This window comes from Hetaerina americana, unplaced genomic scaffold (assembly GCF_022747635.1).
Source record: "Hetaerina americana unplaced genomic scaffold, ioHetAmer1.1.p SCAF_39, whole genome shotgun sequence".
Taxonomy (NCBI): domain Eukaryota; kingdom Metazoa; phylum Arthropoda; class Insecta; order Odonata; family Calopterygidae; genus Hetaerina; species Hetaerina americana.
The window spans coordinates 766,739-781,421 of NW_027286974.1; the positions used below are offsets into that span (position 1 = coordinate 766,739).

Consider the following 14,683-nt stretch of genomic DNA (forward strand, 5'->3'; position numbering starts at 1 on the left):
TTCAAAATTTTGTTTGGGGGTGAAGGGGGGGGGAAGTAGATGGAGGGGGTGATTTTCCTCCCTAAAGTAAATCCAAGCATCTTCCCACACCCCTGCCTCTACCTTCCTCAAACCGAGGCTTTCCAGTAATTAATCTTATTTTCTAGGTCAATATTTGCTACATTTTCTTCCTTTGAATCACATGCATAAGGTGAACAAATATTCCATATAAATAACATGTCATCAAACTTGTAATCATTTATTTCAAATCCTGTGTGGCTATGTCTTAGATGGACCCGGGCATTACAAAATAATGAGCCCTGAAATCCTGATATTCGTGATATATTATTTAAGAATGATTAAAATGGTGAATGAAAATGCATAGTTATCATAGACCTATCAACTGATAAATTATTATTGGTAGAAGTGCACATATGATTGACACCCTTGGTCATCATTCTGTTCTACATACAAAGCAATCATACAGGATTTTTTTAAAAATTGTTGTTATGTTTGCCTTTTTCCAGTCATTAGGCAAGGCATTATTATTTAAAGTTACATTGAATAGATGACTCTGGTATAGAGTTATTACGGTATCTCCTAGTTTAGGAATTTCAATTAATATACCTGTAAGCAGAAAGTAATTAATATGATTTACCACCTTTACAGGACAAAATAAATAATGAATTCATGCCGGAAAATAGGGCAGCATCTGTAACATATGATAGTGACTTAAGATTGGAATAAGATGTAAGGAAAAGAATAGATGGTGATTAGTTCGGAGAATCACTGCATGAAGAAAGGAATTGAGTTCTGCAGGTTAAAGATGAGGATTAGCCATTACTTTCTCCATGTTTTGACACTAAAAGAAATAGGTTTGCATGAAAAATACCAGGTGAATCAAATAGGCATTAGTTTGATAATTAATACTGAGATTTAAGTAGAGCTAAGCATTAAATATTAAATTAACACAAATGAAAATAGTGCAAAAAGAATTGCAAAAAGGCTGTCAGAGGCTATTAAAAGTCTAAAAAGTAAGTGAGAAATTGGTACACTGTACAGTAATGCAGACTGATTGTCATTTGCCTAATGTCATTGGCGTGCTGCTCCTATTATATTTCAGGGAGAGAGTACTCGGAAGGGAGAGGGGGTGAATAATTGAATCAATTTGTGCAAGTGCATTTAATAATAAATTTATTTCCACAAGAGTGTGCATTTTTTTATGCTGGAATATGTACGATCAGTTACCATATTATCTGCCTCTTCATTGTCTGACCAATGACTGCTACCTTCCTCTATTGATGCAACAATTGATGAATGAATATCCCCTACTGGAGAAGTAGGTCATCCAATGGCAATGTCAACCTCCTCTTTGACAATGATCATGTCATCTGGGATGCCACAGCCCTCTTGTCAATAGCATCACTGTCAATCAAGTCGTCAGAATACTCTTTCTTGGTTTCAACAGGAATGTATTGCAAAGCATTAAAATGCCATAATTCATTAACATCCTATGGTCAACATTTGAAAATTACACTATCAGTGCAATTAATCCTTATGTCAAATCTCTTTCATATATTTCTAATGAGAATCATGTGGGACTCACTCATTTACGAAAAAACTAACAATTTTACCCAAAGGCAATTAAATTGCTGACATCAACTATTCATAATAGAGATTACATATAACTGCATGGTGGACTACAATTTAAATGTAAGTTTTGGTAAGGACACCAAAATAGAAATCTGATGCATTTTATTAATCTTGCCAAAGAAATACAACAGCAGACTATGTAATTGGTTAAATAATAAACAGAGGTTAAGCATTTTTAGAAAAAAAGGAATCATTGTGGAGATATGTTGTGAGGATATGGACACAACCTAATAGACTATGCCATTAACATGTATTAACACCAGAATGCACGTAACTCCTCTCGCCTATACTTATATATACATTTAGACAACAGTGTACGGAATATATAAACCAAATACCAATTCATTTAAGATATCTAACGAACAAAATTTTTAAAACACTTAGCAAGACAACTGAACTTACTTTGGCATCTGTTAAATCCTCTATCGTATTTTCCAAATTTATTTGGAATTTAGTATTCTAGCCGAAAACATTGATCAAAAGACCGCGACTGTTGATCAATGATACGCCGAATGATTTACTGGACAATCTAACGTCAGAGAAATAATGCAATTTGTCAAAATGTATTGAACTAGTATTAAAAGTTATTAACACAACCGAAAGAATTAAGTAAACAACGTTATAGCAGGGCATTTGCATCTCGTTTTTCATTTGATACCCTGAATTGAGTTGTGATGCTATGGACTTAAAAGGAAATAAATGATTTTAATCCGATCCTAATATTTGGGGCTATTTCCATGTAATCTACTAATAAGGTTAATTAAAAAATCTATCCTTTAATACATGTTTATTAGGCGATGAGGTATGATAGGCATTCTTTGATATAAAGTGGAAAACGAAAAAACTAATTACTTGGTAAATGTTCTGTTCATTCTTTCGACAGATCTGGGAAATATCTTAAACACATAATTTAAAGAGCTAGCAAAATATTCTTTTGAACTTACTTTAACATCTATTAAATCGTCTATTTTCTTTTCCAGCATGAAGTGTAAATTAGTCTTCTCTCCGAAACATCGATAAAAACTGCACGACTGTTTAAAACCATCTGCAGAGTTAAAATACGGCTTTAGCGGATATTCTAATCGTTTTCAAGTCTACAGAAGAATTGAACTAAAAACCAACTATAGAAGTACACGGCCGTTTTTCACACATTACTTCACGCAGCATTTAAAGTTTTAAATATTGCAATAACATATAAAATACGTAGCTCGTCTGCTGGCCACTTGCATTTCGTTCTTCATTTGTTAGGAAGTTGTTTGAATGCAAAAGGAATGGGCTGGTGTAAAAAGAGAGGATCTTATTCCAGATCACACATATGAAAACCTTTCTCGCGATTACTCAGATTTCATTCAATGCGGAGTCTTGTAAAATCGGAATCCGCCTTTCCTAAGATATTTTTGATCTTTTGTAGTATCAATGAAATCATAGAATTGGCGAATAAATAAATGAATGAAAACATTGCTGTTCCGTTCTTTCATTTCAAGACCCGTGTCAAAAGGTTTACAATAACCATTGTTTACGAGGCAAACATTCAAGATTAACCAAAAATAAAGGCATCTATCAGCCGTCGTAATTCTAGAGTAATGAAATTAAATTATAAGTTCTACTGTACCATTTTATCACTAGGCTTCTTTAAGAATACTCGTCAAAATAATTATTCGATAGAATTTGATGAACTGCTCTAATTGTTAAAAACTAGTAATGGGCCTAGGAAAATCTGGGAGGCAGAGTATCTTAGGGATTATATCATAGAGCCAAAATACTATTACTATCTTGAGCTAATGGAAAAGTCTGATCGTTTGAACTACCATAATAACGAACAACTAGCTTTGATTATACGAATATGGGTGGGAATAGTATCTAAGGGATACATCACAGATAGGAAAGGAAGCTATTCCACATACTGTCCATGTCTGAAACTGCTATCAGGTGCGCATGGGGAAAGAAGATTTAGTATGAGCAGCTTTAGGAGTATGACTATGGCATGCCGTCTCTTCTATTGTCACCTGTCCTGCTAAATGTATAATAGGCGTTCATTGGAGCCTTATGTATTATGTGTGTGGAGAAAAATGTAGGAGGTTAAGCAGACATGACTGAAAACGGATAAATATGGGCAAATGAGGGAGGAGTTTGGGGATTGTTTGGGAGAAATCCAAAGGATGGATCATTATTGAATTTTAATGATGCATGAAATCGTTAATTCACTATTCATTCAAAATAAACGGAATTTTATTTTAATATTTACACAGAACTGCCATTAAAACTTTGATTTACAGCAAGTTTTTTCTGGAGTAAACAGGTCAAGAAAAATCTAAATATTAATATTGTAGCTTTTGCTAAAAAGGTATGAGTAGTAATTAACACATGACTTTGGATTTGCCTCTTTATAATAAACGAAAACCCGGATTTAATCATTTCACATTACAAACGTCATTTATTTTGAAAATTACTGAGCAGAAGAATATCAGCAAATACTTAGGAAAATAACTATCAATTTATATGGTCTAATTAAAAACAACAGAGCAATTCAAACTTTACTTTTATAATTATTTCAAATCATTTGCCTTTTGTCTAACAGTCGTTGTATGTTTAAGAATCCATGCCATGGTTTTGTTTCAACTTCCGATGTTAAAATTTATTAACTCCAAAAAAATGACGTATTAAGTAATTTGTGCTTGGTTCATTAACACATTAAAAAGGTAACTTATGCCATAAATGATTTCATGAATAATTTTTTCACTCTGAATAGTGACGCTTTCTGAAAAATGTTTTATCCGAAAACTCAGCTTATCACAACATCACTTTAAAAGGATTAAACTTGGGGGTTAACGTATAAATAATAAATAAGGTTAACTCTAATACTACGGAATTGTAATATTATTTTTAAATTGTCCTTTTTAGGTAACCATATACTATTTTAAACTCTTGCTATTTGAAGAGTTTTATTTGTTGATAAGAATGATTACACTCAATTAAGTGAGAGATTAAATAATTATAAGATGCGGAAATTTATTTCAATTTGGTGATCACTTGGAGCCAAAATATAACCAGATCGACTCTACACCTCGCACTTAGTAATCGATTCAGAACGAACGACCCATCGATATGTAGTCGGCCATCTTGGAATCTATTGCTTACGAGTTTTTAATGTTGCCGTTTTAAGTGCTACGAAGATGTCTCGACAAGAAAGTTTAAAGTGTAGATTATGTCTTGGCCGTGGTGGTCGGTTGACAAATATTTTTAGTGAAAACGACGATGCTGAGCAGTTGGTACGGGAAGCAATAGAAGAGTTATTGGAATTGAAAGTAAGCTAGCCATGAATGTTTACGTTTTCACCATGACGCTTTTGTGGTAATTTTACCACAAATTTGTCGGTATTTCCCTGTTTTTGGTCAATAAAAAGCCTTTGCATCACTATGTTAATAATAAGAGTCCTTTTGAGAGAAGATGTGTGGGGTTTATTAGCATGATAATCTTGTTTTCGTAGGTAGTGGAGGATAGAAGCCACCCGTGGTTTATTTGCTATCAGTGCTTTAAAATACTGACCGATTTCTATATGTTTAAGCAGCAATGCTACGAAAACAATCTTACGTTGGAGAGGCAAACGGAATACAAACAGGAAGAGGGAAATATTTGCCGCGAACAGGTGAGTTGTCTCCAAGTTATGTTTTTATTTTATAATGTCCGTGGTAACAATATCCGTTACGAATTTAGTCATATTGTTTAATAAACGTGTTTATATTAAATAGATTTCATTCCAAGTGTACAAATGCCTAAATGGCTAATAACCAAATGGCAAATACGGGCATTTACTTAAACATTGCGAATATTGTTCGCATTAACGATGTTCGTGAGAAAAATTTGAATACTTGTATGTTTATTAGAAGAGCATGCATGAGAGTACTTAAACTGCCTTCTTTTAAAAAATTAAAGAAATTAGTTCATAAAAAAAGGTAATTACGCTTCATAAATTGTAAAAAAGCGGGAAAGATTACGAGATAGATTACTAATGGCATAGTCGGAAACACTTGTTTTTAATTTTTTAAACGTTATTAATATTTTGTTACAACGTAATTTAAGCTTCTTATTACATTTTATAATAATTTTCCAAAGATAAGAACGTTATCCACCCATGCTAATATATAAGCTGGACATTTTATAGAAAAAAACAGGCAATTTATGAGGTATATGCTCATAATTTATTCATCAAATGTGGCATTGGTGCATCAAGGAGAGCTTATATCTTACCAATCCATCTTGTTTTATTATGAAATTAAATAATTGAGTTTGCAATTCCACATACTTCTGTCGACCGTTGACTTGGAAGAGTGGTAGGCCTGGGAGTGGGGAGTGAGAGGGATACAAAATTTCATTGCCAAAGATATCTTTGCAACAGATGCATTTCAAAATCTGCAACTGCTCAAAGCAGCAAGCCTTTGACATTTATATGCAAAATAAATAATTTAAGTCAAAGTAATATCAGTGGACACTTTTGATGAGTTTCTTTGCAAAGAGGAATGTTAAGCTCTTATTTCTTACAAATTTGGTGTTCTTTAATTCTTTCCTTAAATTTTCCATCCTGTAGTTTTTCAGTTCATTTTGGAAACAAATTTATCTAGAGAATGACTAGCATATTTTCTTATTTATATAAATTATTGGTTTCAATTGTTTAACACTTATAGTTTTGAATGATTCCACAATTTAGAATAATTCTCATTCAGTCATTGGAGAATGTCTGAGATTTTTATTTTTACTTTATATATATCAAATGATAACCTAATACAATTCATTTTTTTAAGATAGTATCTGTTCAAAATTTCTAATCCTTAAATGTTGAAATTAGCAAACGTAATGTCTTTCTGTATTTTAGAATTTTTTAGATTATAAATTGGTTTTGCTATGATACCTAGCCCCACTATTCGTAAATACAAATAATCTTCTCTCGGATTAAAATGAAAATATGTTATGCCATAAGCATAAGATATTAGGACAAAAGCCCTGCTGTTTAATTTCAAATTGCAATTATCACAATCAATTTCATTCAATAAAAATTGTTGATTTTGCACTCTACTTTAATTTATAGGTTGCTAGTCATATTTTTTTATTATTTTCAACATTTTTAACAATTATGTACAGATCACAATGAAAAGAGAGATGATGGATGTTGGAAAGTCGGAGGATATTGAAATTCCAGCAAGCCAGGATGAAGTGAACCATTATATTCAAATTCAGGAAGAGACTTCTGTTGAGGTAAGGGAAAATTAAGAATAATTAAGAGTGTTTCATCCCTAATGTAGAAATGCCTAAAGGTCTAAGGACCAAATGGCAAATACGGGAAATGACTTAAAAATTGTGAATATTTTATACATAAGATGTGTACATAGGAAGAAATTGAATAATGATTTGTTTATTAAAGAGCATGCGTAAGAGTACTTAGCCTGGCTTTCTTTGACGTGTTTTATTCTGATTACAAGGTGTACTTATTATGGTGTTTTTCATCATTATATCTTAGCATTCATTTTTTATGCTTTGTATACATAAATAGTTATGGAAACAATTATTTCCATAGCATTACCAGAGTAATTCCTCTGTATTTTGGTATGTTTACTACTCTGTTAGATTAATTAATGTATTCATTTTTATTAGATGTACTTTTATGTGGAAATATTTCGTTCATATAAACATTGGACCAATGGTAGTTTTTCATTTAATCTTGGGGAAACATACAAATTGCCAAGAAAATGACTAGCATCTAATCCTTATATAGTTAAAGTTATAGGGTCATATGTTCAAAACATACAATTTTGAATGATTCCTGATAAAAGAAGAATTCTCAATTTGTCATTGTGTAATGTCTGATATTTACATTTCACTTCATATATGACCAATGATAACCTAACATAAATCATTTTTGTTACACAATACCTTTCCAAAATTCTCGTACCTAAATGGTGAAACTGGCAAAGCTAGTCATATTTTTTTATTATTGTTCATCATTTTTAACAAATATATGCAGATCACTGTGAAAAGGGAGAAGGTGGATATTGAAGAGTCGGAGGTTATTGAAATTCCAGCTAGCAAGGAGGAAGTGGACTACAATATTCAAATTCAGGAAAGGACTTCTCTTGAGGTAAGGGAAAAATAAGAGCGTTTGTGTCATAATCACAAATGCTTAATTTTTCAAGTCATGATAACCATGAGAGGAACAGATGTTTACTTTTTATGCTGCAAATGTTATGCTATTTATTTAATTATACTATATTAGTCTTTCTGACTTATGTTTTTGGCCACATAGTTTTATCGTAGTTCCTCTCCAATGAAAAAGGCAAAAGCATTGAATTACTGCTCATGATATTGGTGGTGTATTCAAATAGGTGAATATAGTGATTTGTCAGTGTTTTAAGAGGAGATAAGGTATGCCCAGGATTCCATAGCAAATTGAAGTGTTAAGATAGATAATGGCTATTATGTGGCATGACATGTATTAGATTTGTGTGAAAATTGTGGCAGGATTTAATTTTAAGAACAGGAAATAGACAGCTTGTGCCAAGTAAGGAGATATGTCAGAATTGTAAAGATGCTGTTTTTAATAAGGTGTTCTGTTACTATTCAGCTGATAGGGCTGGATAAAATGTTCTGATACAACTTCAAATTCCTGTTTTTTACTGGGATAACTTAGTTTATCCTTTATTTATTCTTTTTAATACGTCTACGTACAAATCATATTATTTGTTATTTCCCTGACACATGAATTTATTATTCGTAGCCAGGTATTTGATGCATTCAGTGGGCTTGGTTAGGCTGGAATGCCTTTAATGACAGGAGCACTCAGATATGCACCATCTCTCATTTCTTAACTATCTGCTACTTGCAGGTTTTGAAAGGTTTTCAATCACCTAAACAGAGAAGTGGTCATCAAAGATTGGTATTGGGAGGCAGGGTGATTAAGGATGGGATAGTTAAAGATCATGATGGTTTTGGTAGAATAGTATTGGTTAAGATGAAGAGGGAAATGGTGGTGTTTCATTGACTGATGTACTAGGCAGGGCAGAAGTTACAGTAAAGGCTAAGTTCACAGATTGTTTAATTTTATGGTATTTGGATAAAGAAGTGATGATAAGGTAACGGCTTTTCAGGCAGTTTGGTTCAAAAAGAGGAGTTTATTTGGATGAAGGTTTGAGAATGTTACTCTTCAGCAGTTTTTCAGGTTTCCCACTTTTTCTGAGACAATGAAGTAGCTGGTCGATGTATTTTTATTGGGGAGGAGTGTTCTTGTAGAAACAAAAGCCACTGACAAAGTGAGAAGGGGATGAAGGATTTTGTATGTCATGGTTGGCCACAGTTGAAATAAATTTATTGTTGATATTTGGTAAGTTTCGTTCAAACTGTTAAAATTATTTTTCTAGGTGTGAATGTTGATAGCTAGGAAATTTATATTCGAGTCAGATGTAGATTAATTGAAAGATACTGTGAAAAAGAAGAAGAAAAAGACATGACAGTATGGTTTGAGTATTACTTTGATGAGAGAAATTATGTTCAAGTTTATCCATTATTAGATTGTCATATGCATGAGCTATAGTCATTCACATTCACTGCATTTTTCAAAGACCCTTCAAAAAGTAAGGTCTTGCATTATTTTTAATGGAAAAACAAATTTATTCTCACCTTTGTATAAACCTTAAGAAAACCTGAAGATTTAAAGTTGCCTTGACAATCAATCAATCATGTTTTATATCCTTGTAAACAGCTTTATAATACTTGAGTCATACCTTTCTCATGCCACATCATAAAGCCAACTAACTCCTGCTTTTTGCACTTCCTTGTCTGACTTGAATATGTCCTCCAAGGTGTTATTATGCAAGAGCCTCTGGGCACTCCCCTTACCTTTTCACTAAGTACCAGTCACAGTATAAATGTCACAAGAGATTCCACGGTCGACCTGTGAGTGAGTTTTGGAAGGATTAAGGCATCTTCGCATAACCAAGCAAGTGAATGATTGGCAGGCCTCTAGTGCAGAGAGAAACCTCTCGTAAGCCCTGATAGTGGGAGTGCATGTGATAAGCAGGGATCAATGCTGCTTAGTATATCCAAGCTAGAGAGTGTGTGATTATTTTGCTTTTATTATTGTAATACTATGTGTGACTGATAGGCCAGTGGTGCAGAGGGAACCTCTTATAAGCCCTGATTGAATGCTATATATTACATCAAAGCTAGAGGGTAGGTGATTATATTTTATTTGTTATAATTTTTGATTTTATTCCACTACGTGTGATTAGTGAGCCCCTGATGCAGAGAGAAAAGTCTCATAACACCTTATAAAGCGTGAGTGCATGTGACCAGCAAGTATCAATGCTATATAGTCCAAGATAGATAGTGCGTGATTTATTTACAGTCTTCCATTTCATCGTTTTAACTGTTTACTGTTTCCAATAATTTCAATTATTTTTAGTTTTTTATTGTATTTCTTATTGGTTTATATTCTGTTATTTATTTTTATAATATTTATTACTTTACTACTACTTCTAATTTCCCTCACCTATCCTTTGCCCATTCATAAGAGTACGGCTGGGGTTGACTCTACTCATTATATTTGGAGGTAATTGGTGCTCTGAATTATTGGTAGCATATGAAATGAGGGTTCTCAGGATTATACAAGAATATGATAAGTCCGTAGAAGGAAGAATAAATTAAAGTACTGTTTAAGAAGGTTAAATCATTATCAGAAAGTAAGAAGGAAAGATCTATTCTAGGAGTTAAAGATAAGTTGAGTGAGATTATAGCCGACATAGAAAAGATCCAAGAGAATTGAAAGGAATAATGTGAAAAACTGTCTGTTAAAGAACTTAGGCCAGCATGGTAACACAGTGTTAGAACTTGACTCAGATAAAAAAAGCTAAGACAAAGAAAATATCCAAGAAACTTGGAAAGAATATACAAAGACCTGAATGGTTAAGAACTAAGGTCACCAAGCTTAAGCATAGAGAAGTCTTTCTGTTCAATCGAGTTAAAAAACCATTACGGGGAACGCGTTTTAGCAGCCGAGAGGAAGTAATGGAAAAATCGCAGGAAGCACTGATGGACATACTGAAAACCGAATATAAAAAATGTTTCGAGGATTGGATCAAGCACTGGCATAAGTGTGTTGCAGTCGATGGGGATTACATTGAAGGGGGCAATATAGATTTAGATGAATAAACTTGTATTTTTAATTTTCTGAATAAATTCCGGGAAATTTTTGATCAAGGTAGTATATCAATCATATCTTCCTAATCAATGCAAGGCAATGGTTTGACGAAAAAAACTTTTTTGAAGAGGTATCAGCTAAAATACTATTTTATTATATTAATTTAATGTATACAAGTTAACAATTTTTTAATCTTAATTTTTAAAATAACATGTTTTTAAAACATTGTTCATGCATATCCTGAAAATCTGTAATATTTTTTCCTTGATCTTGCAGGATCATTTGGCAGATGCAGAAGTAAATATGCCCTCTGAGGAGGAAGTGGAGATTAAGGATGATTTTGATTCTGATATACCTCAGATGAAAGTAAGACTGGGAGGGGAGGTGTTGCAGGAACAAGGTAAGGAAAGCTAAGGACTGTGTTATCAGCAAAATGTTTTAAAAATAACTGAAAGGCCACTTAAAATATTATAATAAATTGCACAAAAGATGATAATCTAATCATCATTTTTGCAATTATTTATTAATATATTTAGTATTATTTATATAGCTAAGCAGACTAGATCTTTAATTAATCTTGCTATGTTTTCAAGCCATTTTTTAATTTTGCTTGATTATTCTGATTTTAGATATTATCTGTTTAGAATTTTAAATAATATAACCAAAAACAACCATATTACCTTTCAATATCTTATGTTTTATCCTAAGTAAGATATAAATATCATGTGAAATTTGTCAATGCCATTCATTTGTTGTGTTTACATGTCCATTGTTTACAGTTAAACTGTTTTCTTTGATTTTCCATGTCTATTATTTCTTAGTTACATATTTGTTGCTTTTGTTTGAAACAATAGCAACTTGGACACTGATGAAGGTAAAAGAAAAAGTGCTAAAAGGTCTAATTCAGGTCAGCAGTAGGTGATGACATGCTTTTTTCCTGGGATTTTATTGCAACTGACATTGCTAACATACATATTTAGACTGATGAGTATGTACAGGCAAGAGAAGATGTATGATTGTATAAACGTATGCACCTTTTTAATGAATATCTACTTATACTTCAAATCTTTCAGATAAACACCAAAAACAGGATGATGCCGGAGAAGATGCTTCATCCACTCAACTGCATGTGTGTGAAATTTGCTCCAAGGTATTTGAACAAAGGGACCTTCTCAAAGATCATGTAATGTATGTGCACCTTAGCAAGGTGATGCTATTCAGATGTGATGTTTGTGTGGAAGTATTTAAGAGAAAAGATGACCTTGCAAGTCATATCAAATTAGTGCATGCTCTTAAGAAGACGCACCAATGTGAATTCTGCTCCAAAAACTTTCTAAATTTCAGTAAACTCAAAATTCACATGTCAACGCACACTGAGGAAAGGCCATTCCAATGTTCATTGTGTTTAAAAGTATTAGCTGGAAAGATACTTTTACAGAGGCACATGCTGACACATACTGTAGAAAGGCCACACAGATGTGAGATCTGTTCCAAAACATTTATTACCAAGAGTCACTTAAAAAGGCACATGCTAACACACACTGGTGAAAAACACCACAAGTGTAATATCTGTTCCAAACCATTTGCGAGGAATAGTTGTCTAAAGCATCATATGTTGACGCATACTGGTGAAAAGCCACACAAATGCACCATCTGTCTAAAACCATTCACTCTGAGAAGTAATCTAAAGACACACATGATGACACACACTGCTGAAAAACCACACCAGTGTCATATTTGTTCTACAGCATTTGCAGCAAGAAGTTCTCTAAAGTCACACATGATGACACACACTGGCGAAAAGCCACACAAGTGCCGGGTATGTTCAAAATCATTCAAAAGGCATAGTTATCTAATTTCCCACATGATGATACACACTGGTGAAAAGGCACACAAGTGCAAAGTCTGTTCAAAAGCATTCACTTCCAGAGGTAATCTAAAGTTACACATGATTACACACACTGGTGAAAAACCATACAAGTGTCGTATTTGTTCTAAAGCCTTTGCTTCTAGAAGTAACCGAATTAAGCACACACTGACACACACTGGTGAAAAGCCACACACGTGCAACCTGTGTTCAAAAGCATTCATTCAGAGTAATCACCTAAAAAGGCACATGAAGACACATGCTGGTGAAAAGCCACACAAGTGTGACATCTGTCCGAAAGCATTCACCCGGAGTGGCGAACTAAAGGCACACATGATGACGCACACTGGTGAAAGCCTCACAAGTGCAGATATGTTTAAAAGCCTTCATTCTTAGTAGTCATCTAAAGAGGCACGTGTTGACACACACTGGGGAAAAGACAAAGGTGCAACATGTGTTCAAAGGCATTCGTTCAGCATAGTCATCTAATATCGCACATGATGACACACTCTACAAAATGATCATAAAAATGTAAGATATTTCAATAATCATTCATTATCTAGAGCATTGTGAACAGAAGAGTGCTTAGGCTACATAAAATTGAAGTGCATTAGACTGCTGAGGATTATTTGTTATTCCTTAACTCTTCCCAAATATTCCCTTCCAATCTGAAGAAACCAATTGTAAAACATAAACTCTTTAACAGTGACATTGTCCTGTTTTATATAATTTTTTAAATAAAAAATAATTGATAAAGCTGAAAATCTCTGCATGATTATGTACACCATGATAGCATTAATCTAAACAGAAATATTTTCAACCTGTAAGAATAAAAATTTCATAATTTTTTACATGTTAATCTTCTAATTCATCATTAACTCAAACACCTATCATTTTTTCAATTTTTGGATCTTCTTAACGTTAAATCAATTTTAAGGCTTTTGTCCATCCATCATGCTAGGATTGTTATTAATAAGTTCATTTCTCTACTATCTACTAAGTTCAGTTTATACAAGGCAAAACACTTGCCTCATGCCTTTTTGCCTGGAAATATACCTGCTTTTACTTTCCTTGAGGAATAAAATGATGAGATAAAGATAATGCAAAGTTGCTTGTGCAAGAGAAAAAAGAAATTGTATTGTTCACAGGACATTGGAGTGTATATGTTCTCTCTTTAGAGTAAGTGTGGAAAGTCTAAGATGGACAGGGGTTAAATGTTAAGACTGTTGCTGAAGAAAAAATATGCAAAGTTGGGCATGGTTTGTTGACGAATGTTTATTGGTGGAGAATGAATTATTCCATAATGCCTATGAAAGTAAGATGAAACAAGGCATCTGTCTATATCACACAGCATTTGGTTAGGAAGAAGTAAAGGTATATTTACATAGATGCCACTATGTTAATACTGGATTGCTGTGAAGGTTCCCTGGTTCTTGGTGGATGATCTTGGGGATTGCATTGCAGATGTCATCTTTAGGATTTTAAGAGTTAGGAGTACCTGGTTATGCACAAAAATAGTGATTAAAACCCAGTTACATTCTGCTGAAGCTTCATTCAGAGTAATGAGAAGTTGATGTATTTCAGTCCGGAACACCCTGTATTTATTGAAGAGCTGGGGAGGTGTATGAAAAAATTTCACCTATCCAGACATTTTGAGCTAGATTACCTCATATTTCTCCTGAAACTTCTTTTGCTTAATGGAGAAAAGTGTTCCATGGAGAATATTGTTATGTCCCGGGTTAAATTCCCCGACGTGGCTCATTCCTCTTTCGCGAGGAGGTCTATTCGTGTGCTGCGCAATTCGCATATTGGAATTTTTCCAATGCTTACCTGTCACTCATATGCTTGCGTCGCCCTCGAGGGAGGAGGGGGCAAGCATGCGAATATGACTGAATATGGGAATAAAGCGCAGTAAAATGCTGAATCCGGGGCGCGACCGGATGCCGCAATCAAATAAAAACCCCGCGGAGCCTTCGTTCCATGTCTTTCGTCGAGGGGCT

At 33.6% G+C, this 14,683-nt stretch overlaps 2 protein-coding genes across 2 annotated transcripts; both read left to right on the forward strand.

The window, feature by feature from the left end:
- The first annotated feature begins 5,135 nt into the window (after positions 1 to 5,135).
- LOC139691744 (uncharacterized) lies at positions 5,136 to 11,261 on the forward strand. The gene is made up of 4 exons (XM_071589599.1): positions 5,136 to 5,278; positions 6,769 to 6,882; positions 7,649 to 7,762; positions 11,093 to 11,261. Exons 1-4 carry the CDS (start codon positions 5,189 to 5,191, stop codon positions 11,228 to 11,230), a joined length of 456 nt encoding a protein of 151 aa, XP_071445700.1. The 5' UTR covers positions 5,136 to 5,188; the 3' UTR covers positions 11,231 to 11,261.
- A 1,167-nt stretch (positions 11,262 to 12,428) lies between these two features.
- On the forward strand, positions 12,429 to 13,103 carry LOC139691736 (zinc finger protein 431-like). Its single transcript, XM_071589588.1, has one exon. It carries the CDS (start codon positions 12,429 to 12,431, stop codon positions 13,077 to 13,079), a length of 651 nt encoding a protein of 216 aa, XP_071445689.1. The 3' UTR covers positions 13,080 to 13,103.
- Positions 13,104 to 14,683: the final 1,580 nt, after the last annotated feature.